Raw genomic sequence first — 19,464 nt, 5'->3', positions numbered from 1 at the left:
TTGACGATTATATTAACATTACAACACACACACACATACATATATATATTGTGTATATATTTTTTTATTTATAAATATATATAATTATTATATTTATAATTATTATATAAAAATTATATTAAATTATATATTAATTATTAATATATAATTATTAATTATATATTAAATATTATAATTATTACACTTTATATTTGACTGTTTTATAATAAAATATGTTTTCATATAAATTATATAACGTAACAACATTGTTTGCGTTAAAACGTTACTTGCTTGTTAAGATATGGGCGTAGCCAGAATTTTTTTTTCAGGCAGACCATACACAAGCCACCTCTTTCAATTTAAGCATTCAATGCAAAAAAATTATATAAATTTTATCACTTTATTGCCGGTAAAAAATAAAAAAAAAACTGCAGCGCCTTCGTATAAAAAAATAAATTTTTTTCTACGTTTAGGGGACCGTGGTCTTCCTCTGCCTCCTCCTGGCAACGCCCATGCAAGATATAATTAATTAATTTCTTATTATTAAGTATACAGGCTGTGCGGTAACTCGCTTTAGAAACACGATGTACAGGTAGATTAGGTGAAACTGAAGAAAAAATTCCTATATCATTTTGCGAAGAACCACATAAAATATAGAATTATTAATTAATTGATCATTAGCTAATTTCTTTAATTAATAATACAATTTTACGTGCTTCTTCGCAAAATCATAGAGGAATTGTTTTTTCAGTTTCACTTAATCTATTTTTATATCGCGGTTTTTAGCGGAATTATCGGACACTCTGTATACTAATTACAGAGTAATTTATTGTTGCACTTTTTTGTTTCGATATCTCATTTTATCACCTGCATGTTGCAGCCAGTTTTTTACATGCTTGACAATCAATGCAATGGTACAGTCATCAGGTCCATTTCCTTTTGTACGATTGACAGTACCTGTGGATAGTATTTATATGTTTTTAGTACTAGTAGATATATCTGGTTGGAAAAATTCATATCTATTTATATAAACAAAAATAATAGTACTCTAAACATTATGACAAGTTATAGTCCTTACATATCACTAATGTTTAAAAGTATTTTTTGTATCTATATTTGAAAATGATATAAAAGAGAATTTAACATTTGAAAAAATTAAGAGATACATATATATATAGTTTATTTGTAATTGTTAAAATATACTAACTATAATGTTTGCAAAAGTTGTATTTTCGATTGCGATAGTATTTTTTGCACCAGTCCAAGTCAACTTGTGTCCTACATCAAATGTTATGCAATATGTGAGTATATTGGAGATCATTTTTTGTGTAGAGTCACCACCAATACACTTTATTTTCTTTTCCTGCAAAGAATAATGTTAATATAGACATTAATGTTCGTATACGTGACTTTTTTTCTTTTATTATTTATTATTATTCGTATTTCGATATTACTATATACATATGGCCAAATCTATGTGAGCAGATTTCGAGTGCAATCTAATATCATCAACAGTAGATCGCAAGTAAACAATAAATTTGATGCAAGATATATGAAATCCTGCTACCAAACTACTTTCACATATGCGACAATGTTTTCAATCGGGCATAAATTATATATTGATGGATACGAAGAAAGTATTTGTACACATACACATATGTATGAATATATAGAGTGTTTGTTTAGGGATCATATTCAATGGAGGCATAGAACTGATTAAGATAAACAAGAAAGTCAAATATCATGTAGTAAAAATTATAAAAATAGCCGATTTATGCATGAACAAAAATTGGTTGTAGAACTCACGTTCGGTCTCTGCAGCTCGCAGATCGAGTCAAATCATCTAACGATACTTACCGGCACATGACAAGCAGAAGGGAAAATGTGCAGAAATAATCCTTTCTTCTTCTTGCCGCGCGCCGATAACTATTGCTAGACGACTTGATTCGATATGCGAGCTTCAGCGACCAAACGCACCTCTTACTACCGCTGCGATGCACGATTTTTATTCATGCATTACTCAGTAATTTTTATGATTTTTGCAAAAAGATATTTGACTTTTGTTTATCTTAATCAGCTCTATGCCTCCATTGAATATGATCCTTTAGTTAACAAATACTCTGTATACACACACACACACACACACACACACACACACACACACACACACACACACACACACACACACAGACACACACACACATATATATATATATATATAATGTGCAATTCAATCAGTGATTCATTGACTGATATGAAGAAAGTATTTATATTCATATGTGTGTGTGATATATATATATATATATCATATATATATCACACACACATATGAATATAAATACTTTCTTCATATCAGTCAATGAATCACTGATTGAATTGCACATTATTCAAAATATACTTACAAAACATTTACGAATTGCTTCATCATTTTTCAATGTTTCATTAAATTGTACATATTCCTCGACGGATGTCATTGGAAATTCAGGCATTAAATCCATAGTTATTGCTTCATTTTCTTCATTTCTTTGGAAACTTTCTCTTAAAATAGCAACTATTTCTTTCAATTTTGTGTTATTTTTAGCTGCTTCGTGTTTTATCTCTGTTTTGAATTGTTGAAAGTCTTGATGTAAAGTATCTACTTTTTCATATAAAGAACCTGCAAGAAGAACTATTTATATTTCATCATTCATATTTTACTGTAAGCATCTTCAGAGACTAATTTTTTAATGTTATTAATAACTTTGTACACTACAATATACGATAAAAGTATTTTGGAAATATAATAATAACTATATTATATATGATGACAATACTAAAACAATACTAAAACAATACATTACTAAAATTTACAAATTTTTAGAAATGATTTACTATTTTCACTGTTTAGTATTCATTAGTATGATCAATCAATTAGTATTCATCTATATGAAAGAAAGTATTCATCTATATGAAAGAAAAATGTATCTTACTTATAATTACATGTATATCCTCGTCTACATTCATTTCTGTAATTGGGAGAGCCTTCATCGCTAAATAAAATAATAGAAATAGATTCACAGATTATTGAATTTACTTATTCAACTAACTTTATATAATATATGCCATGACAAAAAGTATACCGCTATATAATTTGTCATTACCAATTATCTCATTTTCCTTATTATCGATGTTCCGATCATAATCACGAGAATTAGTATCATCCGTCATCTCTTCATCATCTTGCTCATCCTCATGAAAAACTTGAATTGAAAATTGGTGTTCATTTAAAGGTGAAGGGACATTGCAATTAGATGGATTATTTTTGACGGATAAAATTTTATCTTCCTCCTGGAATTCAAAGTATATTAATATACAAATTGTATGTGTGTGTAAATCTAACATATACGTGTGTGTGTACAAATATATATTTATGTATGTATTTATAAATTAAATAACGATTTTTGTCCGAATTTATTCAACTCTCATCTATATTTACATATAAATAAATAAAAATATAAAATACTATTAATTAAGTAATAATTATCCACGTATTGTAATAAATATATAAATGGTTTTATCAAATGCTACTATTTTGTTTCACTGAACAACATAGAAATGCCTGTGAAATGTCTATTTTGCAGCTATGTATTAATAGTTACGATTATTCCAATTATAAATTATTAAAAAATAATCGATGTCTGAATAAAAGCACGTCCTAATTAGCGCTATTTTTCTCTATATATTAATCATTAATATTTGTAGTACTCACCCGCTTCTGCACGTTATATTCCGAACTCACTGATCTAAAATGTAATGAATTTTTCTCAAGTTCAACATTTGTAGATGTAGCTCCAATCCCTTCGTGTATTTTATAATTTGATGGGGGATGTTGATTTGATTTATATTTCTTGGAAATATTACCTATATTTTATAGAAAATTAATTTTTTCAACGATTTACGACTTATTTTTATAATTATATACTTATATATAGTATATAATTATATTAGTAAATTAGTTTTGTTACTCATTTTCAATTTGCTACTTTACGTTTTATCATATTATATTTTGTAATTTGCTGTAATAGAATTTGAAACTTACAATCATTCACGTAATTATTCGATTCATCGTCATAAAATTTTTTTTTCGTTATCAAACGTTTCAGAGGCAATGTTTGGATTGGTTCATTTAAAGAAGCAAATTGAATATCATCCGAAGTGGATATATCAATACAAGATTTTTCTGCTTCCCGAGCCTTATCAAATGTATTGTAAGGTCCTAAAATTTTATGAAAATGACTGATGTTCCAATCATTTCCAGGACTTATCTTCTTTTTTATTGTATTGGTAATATTTTTTTTAGACAATGGAAACGTAAATGTTTTTGCATTAAAGTTTACCCAAGAATCGGGAACGACTTGGCAGTATTCGTCCCAAAATACGATGTAATACATCTGTAACAATAAATACTGATTAAGTAATGATGAAGTATTTAAGAGAATAAATGAAAATAATTTCACTCATAATTATTATGATTTTCTATCCTAAAGCATCCAAATTATGGTTCAAACTTGTCATAATTTATTGTTAAAAAATATTTATATATATAAAACTTATTATTTATATAAATATCTGTCATAATTACAAATTGGATTAAACAATATTACTTGTATAATATAATATATTTATGTATGATATAATACAATTTATAAATTACTAGTTTTATTTATAAATTATTACAGTTGTTTTTATAAAAAATAACAACTCACTTCAATCATTAGTATGTAGAATAGGAATTATACAAAATGTATCTTTGTAAGGAAGTCGCATTGCTTTTGCGCTTATTTGACTTATTGGATACATTCCAATTTCAGACCATTCATTTCCGACATAGATTTTCAAATTTCGCGAATCACATGGATATGAAGATATATTATCGAAATTTTTTAACTTTTTTCCAAGTATTACTGTTTCTCCATTCTTTTTTCCAATATATTCAATCATGAGAACATTTCTGTTATTCATATAACAATAAGAATCGGCTTCTTTGATGCAGGATAGTGTAAATTTTTCAAATATTATTTCTTTATGAGATTGTGTACATCCAAACAATAATTCTTCGTTCTTGGCATTTTGAAGAATGGGATATTCTTCAGGTTTATACCCAATATTTCTTACAGTTTGACATTTTTCCATTAATCGTCTGTGCAATTGTTGTAACGGTTGTGCATTTTTTCGTAGCATTCGTTTCATTTCTTGAAAATAATTTTCGAATGGAAAAGCACTGAACATGTCCAGACACCCATGATTCTTAACATCAACATGTAAATGAACCAAGTTATGTACATTGTATGTAACGTAGTTCTCAGAATATAACATTTTAAATGTTTGTACAAAATGTACTAATAATTCATGTGCATATTCGTTATTGTATTCGCAATCGGCAGGATTACAAAGAATATAAATTGCACAATGTAGAACATAAAAATGTCTCAAATAATCATTTGGCAAATATGACCATAAAATTGATAGACTAGTATATAAGAGAAACAGTCTAAATTCTGTCGCTTTCCAGCGATCTAATTCATCTAAACCTCTTAGTTTCCTAGAAAATTCTCTAGGTATGTATGTTATTAACTGCTCTAAATCTATAGATAATTGATCAATTTGAGAAGCACGCAGTTTAATGCCCTTTATTCCTCGGATCCACATACTTATAAGTCTTTTCATGACACCGAGACAAACAAGATGCATATAATCTAATGGGAACTGTGTTACCATTTTCAATCCAATGTTTTCAAAAAGTGAATTATCCACATGATGATCTTCATTATGTCGTAATAAAAATTTTGCATCTGTGCGTAATGGAGCATTTTCATTAAGGAATAACATTCGATTGTTCCTCCATTTACCTTCCTCTTCACATTTATCGCATCCATAATATCCTGTATGACTTTTAATACATTTCATGAATGCTTTTGCCGGGGCGTCGCATATTATAGCATTTATTAAAACTTTGTATTTTTTTCCTCGATATTGGAATCCTTTATTTTGAATTTCACTATATTCTTCAATAAATTGATGAATAATCTCATTTGGTTTCTTCGGCTTACAATATCCGTGGAATACTCCAATAACAAAAGGTTTTTCTTTATAATGAACGTGGACAATTTGCCCTAAAAGTGGCCAAAATTGCGATTTAGAACTCTTTGCCAATGGTAGTCCGTCAATGCTTAAGTTGATTTTAATTTCATTTTCACAACGTTCATGGAGAGGTTTATTATATCGTAAATGATTCTTCAATGCTGTCTGCAATCCATGATAATAAAAAGTACCAGAATGATTCTTAATTATTGATGTTGTTCTCGAAGTTCCCAATAAAGTTCTCGCATTACAAGGAAGCTTTTCATATCCATTGATTTTGAGACCTTGAAGCAATTTTGTTAGAGCCACATGAGTAATATTATACTCAAGACTCCATGTCCAAAGAAATTTGTATAATGCAAGTTCTTTCTGTACATTAAAACTCAAATCTTTATAACATTGATTATTGCATTCGGCAATCAATTCCATATCAGATTCTGAATAACTACAATTTGAATAAGAATCAATTCTTTGATTGCATTCTTCGACATCTCCATACATATATATATTATTATTATTCAAATAATTGTTACTATTCTCTTCAATAAGAATATTGTCATTAGACATTTCATGAGGAATCTCAATGTCTAAATTAATATTATATGTATCGCCTGTATCAATAGTATGTACTGCACAATCAATATTTTGTCGCCGACGCCATTGTTGAGACCGACTCAAATCGTTATATCTTTTTCTTTTCGGCATTATTAATTTTTTTATTATATGTCGTTTGAATCCTACATACAAATGATGAAAATTTCATGATATAAAGGCAAAATATTTAATAAATAATATGTAGTTCTTCCACATATAAAAATACGAAAATTGAATATCGAATATATGAAAAAGTGAAATTATTCCAGATATTTAATATTTAATATTATTATATTAATTATGCCAGAGTATGAAATATCTTTTAAACTATTATATTTTTTAATTTTCTTTGAATGAATATCAATGATTTTATTACAAAGATATTTCGTGTAGATTAAAAAAGAAACATCATGTCCTATTTCTTCTTTGTAGTAGCGTCCAGATGAGTACTGCGTCCTGGAATAGCTTTATATCGACGTTTCAGAAACGTTGCAGTTTGCATCTTAAGAGCTGAGAGCTTTGATATTAATTATTCTCTCCTCTTCTTTCTTCAACACAAGGAAAGGGATACCTAAGCACACTCACGAAAGAGGAAAATTCAATATCAGGACTCTCAGCCTTGAAGATGCAAACTGCAATGTTAGCGAAACGTCGACATAAAACTGTTTCAGGACGCGGTACTCAACCGGAAACTATTACAATGAAGAAATTCACCGACCATGAAACCCTCAAATCTGAAACAATCAGTGCACATACTGACGTCAGATTGGCGACAGATCCACAGACATCTATGTCCACAATCTGCTGTTAGACTGCCGGCAGAGTATGCTAACACAATCTATGACAGCTCTGACAGCAGCTTGATGGCAGAATGCAGATCTTGCTAACGTCTATTAGCAGGCTCTGCACGCAATATACCACGAATCTGCCATAAAAATCTAATTAATACATACTGTGTGCAATCTATTGCCTTTGTGTTACAAATGCTGCTAAGAGATTGCTCGCATAGGTTTGGTTATTTGCTTATTATATTATTTCTAGTTTTCAATTTTTCAAAGAATCGTAATCATTACTTGAACATACCTTATCGAGGAGTTTACCAGCAAGTAATTCATAAATTAGATAATTTCTATGGCGATAATTGTGTGAAGACGGAGGACAACAACCAAGTACTACTGGTACAGTCCGAATATTGTGTCAATTCCGTTGTAAACCTAAACATAAAATGTGATTGATTAAAATCCTGTTCATTGAAGTACAAGATGTAGCACATTTATTACTAACATTATAATTTTCCAGCAAAACATAAGGTTAGGATAGAGTAAATTATATTAAAATATTCTTAGTTATACAAATCGCACAGAAAATATTAAACATTGAATGGCAAAAGGATTTAAGTATAAAGACAGATACAATTGTAAATTTGAAGGATTTCGAAGGATTACCTTTGATAAATATCGGATCCTTGAACCGCACGTTTCTTTTCGGTGGGAAGTCATGAGGTCTGTTGTTTGGAATTGCACTGCTGAACTATCTAATCAGATGTTGCACGGATTATTTCATTGGCTACGAAGTGTCTCTGCGTTCTGTAATTCACTGACAGCACTGAAATGCTATAGTATACGTTACATGAACTATAGATTTTCAGTACTGGCAGTGAATTAGGGAATGTAGCCAAGATAAACTTCAGAAGGTCTTAAATGTAATGGAGGATTGTGTCACAAATACTGCTAATAGATTGCTCGCACAGATTTGGTTATTTGCTTGTTATGTTATTTCTAATTTTCAATTTTTCAAAGAATCATAATCATTACTTGAATACCTTATCAAGGAGTTTATCAGCAAGTAATTCATTAAATTAGATAATTTCTATGGCGATAATTGTGTGAAGACGGAGGACAACAACCAAGTACTACTGGTACAGTCCGAATATTGTGTCAATTCCGTTGTAAACCTAAATATAAAATGTGATTGATTAAAATCCTAATGTTCATTGAAGTACAAAATGTAGCACATTTATTACTAACATTAATTTTCTAGCAAAACATAAGGTTAGGATAGAGTAAATTATATTAAAATATTCTTAGTTATACAAATCGCACAGAAAATATTAAACATTGAATGGCAAAAGGATTTAAGTATAAAGACAGATACAATTGTAAATTTGAAGGATTTCGAGGATTACCTTTGATAAATATCGGATCCTTGAACCGCACGGTTTCTTTTCGGTAGGAAGTCACGAGGTCTGAGAGTCGATTGCGTGTATTGAAACAAGTGAATGACAAAAGTAAGTGAATTTACTAGAATTCACCACGTTTCAAGATACGCAATCGATCTGTTTTTGTTTACCTCCCAGATAACACAATGTCTACAAAGATGTTTAAAGACTTCTAAAAGAAGTAGGACGTCTTTTAGACATCTTTTAGAAGTCTAAAAGATATGTTTGCGCACATTTTGCTATCTGGGCTGTTCTTTGTTGTTATTTGTCTGTTGTTTGTTGTTATGTTGCACGGATTATTTTATTGGCTACGAAGTATCTCAAGGATTGCGTTCTGTAATTCACTGACAGCACTGAAATTCTATATTGTTCTACGTTACATGAACTACAGATTTTCAGTATTGGCCGTGAATTAGGGAATGCAGCCAAGATGAACTTCAGAATGTCTTAAATATAATTGAAGATTCACACGAGATCGGATGATACGATATATCCCATAGGAGAACAATTTCTTATAGAATACCGGCCTTAGGGCCGGTTGTTCCAAGTTTAAAGTAATTAGTTAATTTGTCTATTTTAATTCCTTCCTTAAATTAGACAGACAAATTATGATTAAACTATTATTTAACTTACCAAGAAGTTGAAACAATCGGCTCTTAAAGATATCTTCTAAAAGATATCATTTAGATATCTATTACAAATATATTGAAGATATCTTTTAAGATATCTTTCAGATGTCTATAGATATCTTTTATAAATTCTACAAAGATATCTTCCACTACATCTATTTAGATATCTTATAGACAACTTGTAGATATCTTTTAGAAATATCTTAAAGAAATCTTTCATAAGATATCTTTTAGACATCTACAAGACCTCGTTGTTTTCTGGGCTTAGGTCTCAGAGATTAATCAGTCATCGCTAATCTGAAAAAGATATTCAAATATGAGTCTTCTATTACTAATAGTTACAATTGACAACGTGCACTAATATTTCTGAAACTTCATACATACATTATTTACATTGATAATATATGATAACCACAAAATGAATAAATAATGCAAAACTATCGATAGAAAAAAGTACATACACGGTTGAGTCGTATATCTTCACCTCATCGAAAACATCGTTAGGGCTTAATAATTCCGTAGAATCCATGTTTTCTATATCTTTCAGCTGTTCCGCAAGAGGATCCATCTCTCTGCAAAAGAATTTTAATTTACAAAGCGATTAGATGAATACTTTGAAAATCACATAGTTATATATACATATATATATATTTTTACTTTTATTTGTACTTTATTTTTACTATTACTATTTTTACTTACTTTATTTGCTCTACAAATCACTCTGCAGTCACAAAGATATTTCTCCGTCGCTGATACGTATGCACTTATCTTGTCTATGACGTTGACATACATTTCTATTGTAACGGCCGAACTCAGTTCTATTGTAACGGCCGAACTAGGCGCGCCTATCGGCGCGAGGCATGGTGACGGCGCGTGATCGCCGCGGCGCGCGTGATCGCCGCGGCGCGCGATAGCGGCGGCGCGAGATAGCGGCGGCGCGATCGTTTCGGTAGCTTAGGGTGGCGCAAAGCGCCGTTCTTCGGCCCGACAGGTGGTCGGTTGGGCCGGTAGTAACGAGGTGCATCTGCGCCTCGTTACATCACCCCCCTGGCAGAGTGGTCGTCCGGCAGGCGGTGGCTAGACCGGAGTTGCCCGTCTGCGTGGAAACGCAGCATCCAGCGCCCCTCAGGTGTCCGGAGGCGATAGCGACGGCTGATGTGGACGGCCGCGTGGGGGACGAGCTTGTGGACGCCGGGCTCCACTTCGACGAGGACCGGCGGCGGTGGCCTCAGGCCGACCGGTCGGAGTATCTTCGGCGGTCGGACGGGTGTCGGACCCGAGGGTGGTCGCGTCGTCGGGAGGAGAGGCGTCCCTGCTACTCGTTGTGGCGGCGGCGGCGTCCGTTGCGGCGGTGGTGGCGGCCATTGTGGCGGTGGTGGCGGCCGCTGCGGCGGTGGCCGTTGCTGCGGCGGCGGTCGTTGCGGCGGCGGAGTCGTCGGCGGCCGTGTGGGGCGGGTGGTAGCCCTTGTAGTTGCTGCCAGTGACTTTGGCTGGCGTCCTCGGCCCCCGGGTGGTGGGGGCAGCGGAGCCGTTAGCAACATCAGCGTTTTTCGACGCTGTGTCGTGTCCGACCGCTGAATCCTTGTCCCCCTCGCTGGCACTTGGGGGTTCGGCGGCCTTGCCGACGGCGGCGGTGGGCTCGCTGATGGTGGCGGCGGTGACGTCGTCAGTGACGTTGGCGGTGACGTCGGCGGGGCGGCCGGGGCCCTCTCCTCGTCGTCGGAGAGGGCGAGATCCGTCCAGAGGACGGTGAGATCCTCGATCTCTTTTCCTCGGGGCTCGCTCATTGCTAGCTATTGTGCTTGCGTTTGCGCTTGCCAAAACTTCTCGCTTATCGCGGGGCGACAACTCGAGAAGATGTGGGCTTTGCTGCTCGAGGCCGTCGCTTTATACTCCGGGCCGTTGTTTCGGTTTCCCCTTCCGGGTCGTCGACCTCCGCGTCCTGTGGCTCTTCGTTGTTGTTGCTGCATGACTTCAAATCTTGTACGTGTATATTTCGTAGCCACTTGCCGTTTTTAGCGCAGAGATCGACGATTACCGGCGAGATTATCTTCCGGACTTCGTACGGCCTGGAGTATTTCGGCGCGAGCTTAGCGTTGAAGCCTCGCGCTTTATCCGACAGGGGATGCTCGCGTCGCCATACTGTCTCCCCTATCGTAGGCCGCCAGGAGCGCCGTCGCAGATTATAATAGCGCTCCTGGCGTTGGAAAGTTCGCGCCAAATTAATGCGGACGACCTCGTATGCCTCCTCGAGCTGTCGGCGGCGTTTTTCCGGTAGAGCGGCGGTGCGGGTTTCCAACCATAGACTCAACTCCCGTCCTTGTAGCAAAAAGGCCGGGCTGTACCCCGTCGAGTCCTGGACGGCCGAGTTGTATGCAAACTGTAGGGCGGTTAGGTATGCGTCCCACTTCCGGTGGTTCTTCCCCACATACTGTGCGATCATAGTCTTCACCACGCGGTTCGTCCGCTCCACCGGATTGCAATGCAGCGCGTACACGGGCGTGGTGCGATGACGAATCCCGAAGGCCCCGCAAAGTTTAGCGAATTTCGCGGACCGAAATTGCTTTCCGTTGTCGGACACAATCGCGTGAGGGCAGCCGTGTCGGTGGATGATGCCCTCAGTTATTGCTCGTTCCACGGCTTTAGTTGTCGCTTTCCGGAGCGGGCGCATCTCCAGCCACTTGGAGAAACGATCCTGCATCGTTATTACCCACGCGTGTCCGCCGGCTGACCGCGGCAGAGGGCCCACCAGGTCCACGGTGGCCTGTTGGTCCCATGGGCCCTTTACCGCGGTGGCGTGCATAAGGCCCGCCGGTTTGATCTGCGTGGCCTTATATGCGAGGCACGTCTCGCAGGCCCGGACATGCCGTGCTACGTCCCGAAACATGCCGGGCCAGTAGTACCGGCGGGCCGCGCGGGCGATCGCCTTCGCCACCCCTAAGTGGCCGGCGGTCGGTTCGTCGTGAAGCTGGCGGAGCACGCTCGCTCGCTGCTCCCGGGGCACGCAGATCTTCCACTGCTCCTCCTCGGGTACCTCGCGGAAGTCGAGGTCGTGCAGCATGTGGCGGAGGAGCTGGCCCTGCCGAACGACGTAGTCTGGCCACGCGGCAGGGTCCGTAGTTACGCGATCTTTCATGCGTCGGTACCAGGGGCAGCTCGTTCCCGTCGATACTGCGCCCACCTCCGGTCGCCGCGATAATGCGTCCGCGACCGTATTCAGGGCGCCCCGCCGATACTGGACCTCGAACTCGTATTGCTGAAGCTCGAGGGCCCAGCGGGCTAGTCGCCCGATGGGGGTTTCCAAACTGCACAGCCACCGGAGGGCCTGGTGATCCGTGATTACCGTGAAACGGTAGCCCTCCAAATAGTCGCGCTCCGTCGGATCCCCCACACGACGGCGAGGCACTCGAGCTCGGTCGCGCTATAGTTTCTCTCGGCGCGGCTCAACGTGCGGCTCGCGTACGCGATAACCCTTTCGGCGCCGTCCAACCGCTGTGTTAGGACGGCGCCCAGTCCCTCCGTGCTCGCGTCGGTCTGCAGTTGGAAAGGCTCCTCGAAGTGGGGGCACGCGAGCACGGGGGCGGTGGTCAGCCGCATTTTCAACGCGTGCATCGCGGCGTCTTCCTCCGCGCCTCATCGCCAGGTCACCTCCTTCCGGGTCAGTCTGGTCAGGGGAGCGGCGAACGCGGAGAAGTCCGGTATAAATCGTCGGTACCATGACGCGAGCCCGAGGAACTGTCGTACTTTTCGTACCGTGGTGGGCGTCGGCCAGTCGGTGATTGCGCTGATCTTTTCCGGATCGGTCCGGATGCCCTCCTTGTCCACGATGTGCCCCAAGTACCGTAACCGACCTACGCAGAATCTGCATTTCTCGCGTGTTCAGGCGTAAGCGGGCCGCTTGCAGTCGCCGGAAAACTTGGGCGAGGCGCGCGAGATGTTCCTCAAAGGTTCGACTAGCGATAATAATGTCGTCCAGATACACCAGTACGTGGGGCTCGAGTTCGAGGCCGAGTACGTCGTCCAGCAGCCGTTGGAATGTCGCTGGAGCGGAATGCAGACCGAAGGGCATCACCCGAAATTGCATCAATCCCCTTCCCGGCACGGCGAATGCTGTCAATGGGCGGCTCTCGGGTGTTAGGGGGACTTGCCAATATCCGCTCCGCAGGTTTAATGTAGACAAATACCGCGCTCCGCGGAGTTTGTCGAGCGTGGCCGTGACCTGCGGCAGCGGATAGGCATCGGGTTCGGACACGCTGTTCAGTTTCCGGAAGTCGACACAAAATCTTCGCGACCCGTCTTTCTTGCGCACAACGACCATCGGTGAACTCCACGCGCTGCGGGACGGTTCGATCACCTTGTCCCGCAGCATCTTCTCGACTTCCTCGTCGATTACGCGTTGCATCGCGGGGTTGCGTGGCCGATATCTTTGTTTGATGGGTCGGGGATCGCTAAGTCGAATGTGGTGCTGCGCGCGGTCGGTCGGCCCCCGTACCTCCTCAAATAAGCGGAATTCGTGCTCGAGGAAGTGTTGTAGTCGGGTCGTTTCGTCCGGTGTTCGTGGTGTCAGTCCGTCTTCTATCGTACACGTCCATTGTCCGGCCGTCCTTGTGCTGTCCAGTAGCAGTGGTAGGGTTAACTGTAGTTTGGCTCACAGGTCCACTCCGATTATCATCGGGCTTCCGAGATTTGGGAGCAGCTGCAGGCCATGTCGCACGTTTCGGTCTTTCGTCTGTACGTGTACCGTCATTGTCCCCGTGGTCTGTACAACGGTCCCGTCGGCCAGTCGGATCGGGTCGGGTTGTCTCGATTTCCGGATCGGTGCCCCCAGCTGCCGTGCTGTCTCCGGGTGTAGGAAGGAGGCCTCCGATCCGGAATCTAGAAGTGCGTCGACAGGTCGTCCGTTGATTTTTACGGTGAGGTAGGGGCGCGGCGTGAACCTCACTTGTTCGCTTAGGGCCGAGACTCGGGATGGCGGTTCTCGGCCCGTTGTTCGTTTCCCGGCAACGGGTGGCACTCCCGGGTAAGCACCCCGTCCTTCCCACATTGAGAACAGAATTTCTTCGGTGGGCGCCTACACTCCGCTCGAGTGTGCCCCCGTTGCTTACATCGCCAGCAACATTCTTCCCGATTATAGAGGACGGCGGTGGTTGGCGCGACGCGCGGTAGACGAGGAGGACGGTCAGGTGCTGTTTCTGGTTTGCGGTCGCGTATCTGGCGCTCTATGTCCTCGTGATCTGCGGCCCACGAGCGGAGATCCCTGATGTTTGTTACGTCGTCGAGGCGTATACCCCTTTTATATGTCGGGTGCATGTTCTCGTAGAGCAGCTCGAGCTGCTCCTCGGGGCTCCATCCGCCCGCGCGCCGCATAAGTGTCAGGGCTTCGTTGGCGAACGTGCGGAACGCCTCTCCCTCCTTTTGCACGCAATTTCGAGCCTCGTGGCGGAGCTGTGCCAACAGTTTCAGCGGCAGATATTCGGCGTGGAAGTCCCGGCGAAAATCCCTCTGTCCATGCCTGCCGATTGAGGTGGTACCACGCCAGGGCCTCGCCTCGCAACATTTCTGGTAGCCCTCGGAGCAAATATTCCCCTGTGTATCCATATACCTCGCTCAATTCTTCGATCCGTTCTATGAACCCGTGGGGATCTCACCTGTCGAAATGACAGCCCCACTTTCGAATTTGGTTCATTATTTTTGCTAACGGTACGTCGGGTCCCTCGTGCAGCACGGACAGCTCGGGCGTCTCGTCGCGGACTTCCACGGTCCCTTCATCGGTCTTAGCTACGTGGTTTGCTGCCCCGTTGTCTTCCGTGAATAACTCCGGGTGCCTTCGCACGAACTGACCGAGCCGTCTTCGCAATTCTTCGAATGTCCCGTCCGTATGCAAGTTGTGACGGGACAGCTGCTCGGTCAGTTCCTGTTTTGACATTTATGTACCCATGCCATCGCGATCGGGCCAGCAATCACTCTTACTGCTTTTCCCCTCCCAAGGTCCCTGTTCGGGCGCCAAATGTAACGGCCGAACTCCGCTGTTCGGTCGTCGCTACGCGTTTCGCGCGGATAATGCTCGTCGGAGTCCGGGTTCGAGGAGGAGTAAAGCAGCGAGACACTGGACAATGGCAATCGAAATAACTTAGCTTTATTCTATGCTTACTGAGATACAAGAGTTCGGCCCCGAAGGCGTTGTCGCGGGTCGCGTCTATGAGGCGCGTCGGTACGGTACGGTGCGGTGCGGTGAGCGGTACAAGCGCTCGTACGGACGGATAGGCCGCGCGGAAGGCGCGACGCGTGTAGACGGTAACGACGGTAACGGCGCGGTGATCGGTCTCGCTTCGCGACGCTGGGCGTCTCGGACAATTATCGCCCAATACTCGTCGCGCAATCGCTCGCGTATAGATGGTCGCCGGACCGGAGATTTCGACTCTCGGTCGAACGCACGCACGCAAGTCGTGGAATACGCGAAATGATTTCGTCCGTCAGGGCCGAGGACTCTCGACAGAGGAGGCACCTTCCCTTTTCCCTACGTTCACGGAGGAAAACGACCAAGTGCTGCGGACACTCAGCGGAGACGGCGGACGCACCGTCCCGGGTTCTTGGTCGCTAGACGGATCGCCTGAAGGCTGAAGTACGCTCAGCGGAGTTCGCCGACGGACGAACCCCTGACTCAAGGCGGTGGGTAAAGGCGAGAGACTGTCGAGTACGCTCGACTGAGCACGCGCACGCACGAGCCCAGGAAGACGGGAGACGGCCAAGTATCGAGGACGCTCGATCGAGACTGCGGACGCACAATCCCGTGTTCTTAGTCGCCGGTCGGGTAGTCGGAAAGCGGAAGGCAGAGCGAAACGGTCCGGATATTCTTTCCTTCAACATAGAGCGTCTGGATCGAACGGCGGTACGGATCGGTCTGGTCGTTAGAAGCTCGATCGCTGCCGTTTTATAGTTGATCGCGCTACAATTGATACGGCGGCGATCGAGCGGCGTACCTATCGGCGCGAGGCACGATGACGGCGCGTGATCGCGGCCACGCGCGCTAGCGGCAGCGCGTGATCGCCGCGGTGCGCGATAGCAGCGGCGCGAGATAGCGGCGGCGCAATCGTTTCGGTAGCTTAGGGTGGCGCAAAGCGTCGTTCTTCGGCCCGACAGGTGGTCGGTTGGGCCGGTAGTAACGAGGTGCATCTGCGCCTCGTTACACTATAGAAACGATTTACTGCGGATGGTTTCCATAGAAATATATGTCAATCAACAGAATAAAAGACAGATGTGCATGTATCAATAAATAAAAACGCGAATGGGATATAATAATGATATAAAGAATTTTGACAGAAAAACACTATAAATTGTAAATATCACATTTTAACATGTAACATTGTGTTTGGTGAGATATATTTAACCAAATATATTAATTTCTTGAAAGTAAACATTGAAGTTTATATTTATGAATATATGATTACCCAGATAGCCGCTGCGCGAGTAAATTTCGAGCTTGCTATGACTCGCCGATCGACATCTATTCGATATCATTTCGACGTCGATCGGCGAGTCATTTCTCACTGAATTGTGCTGTTTGGGTTATTTCAAAATTCTACTTCCAAACTGCCGTCAGAAATGTGACAAAGCCTGTTGTCAGGAAATTTGCTGCAAATTTGCATTAAAACCCGTACAGAGCCAATAGCGATCTGACGACAGATTGGTAACAGAAATGGAGCAGGTCCTCTGCTGCGCGCAAACCTGTTCAGTGTTTTGGCGATTATCTGCTTGCAAGACTTGTCGGTAAAACATAAACTTAATGCGGACGCAGATGGCTATGATTTTTGATGTGGGAATTTGCTCAAGTTTGCTGACAATCTATACGCAATCTGCTGACATTTTGCTTACTGGATACATATTTAATTACAATATTAATTTAAATCACGTATATATTTCTTTATAAACATAATTTTTAACATTTCTATTATCTCGTTGATTACCAAGATAAACTCGTAATGCTTGCCAACAACGAACTCGTGAAAAAGCAACATAAAGTTGTCCATGATTAAATACATCTTTACGAAGATCTATTCCCACTCTGTCAAACGTTTGTCCCTGACATTTATTAATTGTCATTGCAAAAGTTAATTTTATTGGAAATTGTCTCCTTTTAAAAGTAAAAGGATATACGTTTTCACAATATAGTGTTATACGATTCAAGAAAACAATATCTCCTATCTTATCACCTGACAAAATCTTACATTTTATTAAATTATTTGCGAGTTCAAGAATTAATAATCTAGTACCATTACAAAGACCTTCATTGATGCTAAGATTTCTAATCAACATAACAATAGAATTTATTCTTAAACGCAACTCATAAGGAGGAAGACATACTGGAGAAAGACTATTTAAGTATTCTGGTAATAAATGTTCAATAATATCACCATTATCATCACTATTTACAGCACTATCTATACTTGTATAAATTCGTTCACCACTTTTATCTAATAATCTAATAATTCAACAACCTATTTGTTAATTTCGTCTATATCGACATTTCTTGCACACAATATCGCCGTTTTAGCTACTTCATTAAAGTCTTTTTCACGAATTATATCACCGTATATATCTGTTACAATATTTGAACCAGGTGGTGCTACACAACAATCAGGAATTTCTATATTATCTTTTGAATCATTTAAAACCCCGTCACCTATATCTAATAGAAATTTTGTAAATTCAATTTCTTCCGGAAGAACTCGCATATTTTGTGTTAAAGAAAAATTTATAAAATATTTCCAAGTAGAACTAAACTTAATAGATAGATTCACTGTTTCACTTCGAGTACCTCGTACTTTAATCGGAAGAAGTTGTCTAAAATCACCGTCTAGTACAATGAGTTTTCCACCAAAAGGTAAATTATTATCCATAATGTCACGCAATGTTTGATCTACAATCTCTAAAGCATATCGAGGTGCCATAGGTGCTTCATCCCAAATGAAAATATCTATTTCTTTTAAATATTTAGCTTCTTTTGATTGAACTTTTATAGCCGATGACGAATCGTTCAGTAACGGGACCGGCAATCCAAATGTCTTATGAACTGTTTTTCCTTCAGGGAGTAACGTCGCTGCAATTCCTGTAAAGGCCATGTTACATATATGTTTATTTCTAATTTTGGCTAAGTAATATATAGTTGTATATACAAATGTTTTGCCCGATCCACCAGGACCATCGATATAAAAGCAATTGGCACTATTATTACGATTATTATCTAAATTATGTAATATGATATCGACTATTTCTTTTTGCTTATCATTTAATTGATTATATTGTTTCGTACTAAGTTCTGTCATTTTATTAAGAGACATGTAGCTCTCCTCTTCAGCATCTTCTACTAATTGTTCCATTTGTGAAAAATCAGAAAAACTTTTACCTTCAGCGCGAAGTATATTGTTAATTATAACATATGTTTTTTTTTGTCCTTGTAATATACCAATATGTCTCGTGTAATCTTCTGACATCGCAATTTTAAATTTTTCCCAGAGTTCTTCTGGATGTAACGGTTGGCAGTGTATTAAAATGCGTGCAAATAATCCGCGAAGTTGTCGCGGCATCATCCACTTAACAGCTTCATCCATAGCTCGCATCCATTCTTCATCATCTTCAATCAAACCTAGAGCTAAACATGTAGCTGTAAAGGTTGGATAAGTTTGTCCATTAACAGTCCGTAGATCTTCAAAACTCGTGGCTCCCTTAATAGTGAGTAAATCTAAATAGTGAGTAATAATCGTAAGTGAAATAGTTCTAATTGCGTTGGGCTAACTGAATATATCCGTCCTACACAATTAAAGTGACTACTACGTTTGACCCAACGCGACACCATCGATTTTTTCTTTTTTAAATGTATAATGACATGGAATTTCTGTGTACAAATAATTGTTTGCTTCTTCATCA

The 19,464-nt window shown here is 40.4% G+C and overlaps 1 protein-coding gene and 1 long non-coding RNA gene across 2 annotated transcripts; both read right to left on the bottom strand.

The window, feature by feature from the left end:
• Positions 1-296: 296 nt before the first annotated feature.
• On the bottom strand, positions 297-7,805 carry LOC112589579 (uncharacterized). The gene is made up of 8 exons (XM_025303451.1): positions 7,777-7,805; positions 4,058-4,409; positions 3,728-3,879; positions 3,120-3,306; positions 2,949-3,008; positions 2,382-2,635; positions 1,187-1,342; positions 297-936 (listed from the first exon to the last, which is right to left on the bottom strand). Exons 2-8 carry the CDS (start codon positions 4,407-4,409, stop codon positions 883-885), a joined length of 1,215 nt encoding a protein of 404 aa, XP_025159236.1. The 5' UTR covers positions 7,777-7,805; the 3' UTR covers positions 297-882.
• Positions 7,806-7,813: 8 nt separating this feature from the next.
• On the bottom strand, positions 7,814-9,056 carry LOC112589580 (uncharacterized). The gene is made up of 4 exons (XR_003113651.1): positions 8,879-9,056; positions 8,516-8,647; positions 8,139-8,227; positions 7,814-7,907 (listed from the first exon to the last, which is right to left on the bottom strand). It is a non-coding gene; the product is annotated as an uncharacterized LOC112589580 (long non-coding RNA).
• Between the last annotated feature and the right edge of the window lie 10,408 nt (positions 9,057-19,464).

Source organism: Harpegnathos saltator, unplaced genomic scaffold (assembly GCF_003227715.2).
Source record: "Harpegnathos saltator strain DR-91 unplaced genomic scaffold, Hsal_v8.6 scaffold546, whole genome shotgun sequence".
In the NCBI taxonomy this organism is placed as follows: Eukaryota; Metazoa; Arthropoda; class Insecta; order Hymenoptera; family Formicidae; genus Harpegnathos; species Harpegnathos saltator.
This window is presented reverse-complemented; position numbering and strand designations above follow the sequence as displayed.

Bases quoted from the DNA above. Each gene is read 5' to 3' on its own strand.
- LOC112589579 (XM_025303451.1), bottom strand. From the start codon at position 4,409: ATGTATTACATCGTATTTTGGGACGAATACTGCCAAGTCGTTCCCGAT. The intron at 3,009-3,119 runs GTAATGACAAAT...TATTTTATTTAG, and splicing joins TAAGGAAAATGAGATAATTG to CGATGAAGGCTCTCCCAATT. The intron at 2,636-2,948 runs GTAAGATACATT...TTCTTCTTGCAG, and splicing joins GGATATACATGTAATTATAA to GTTCTTTATATGAAAAAGTA.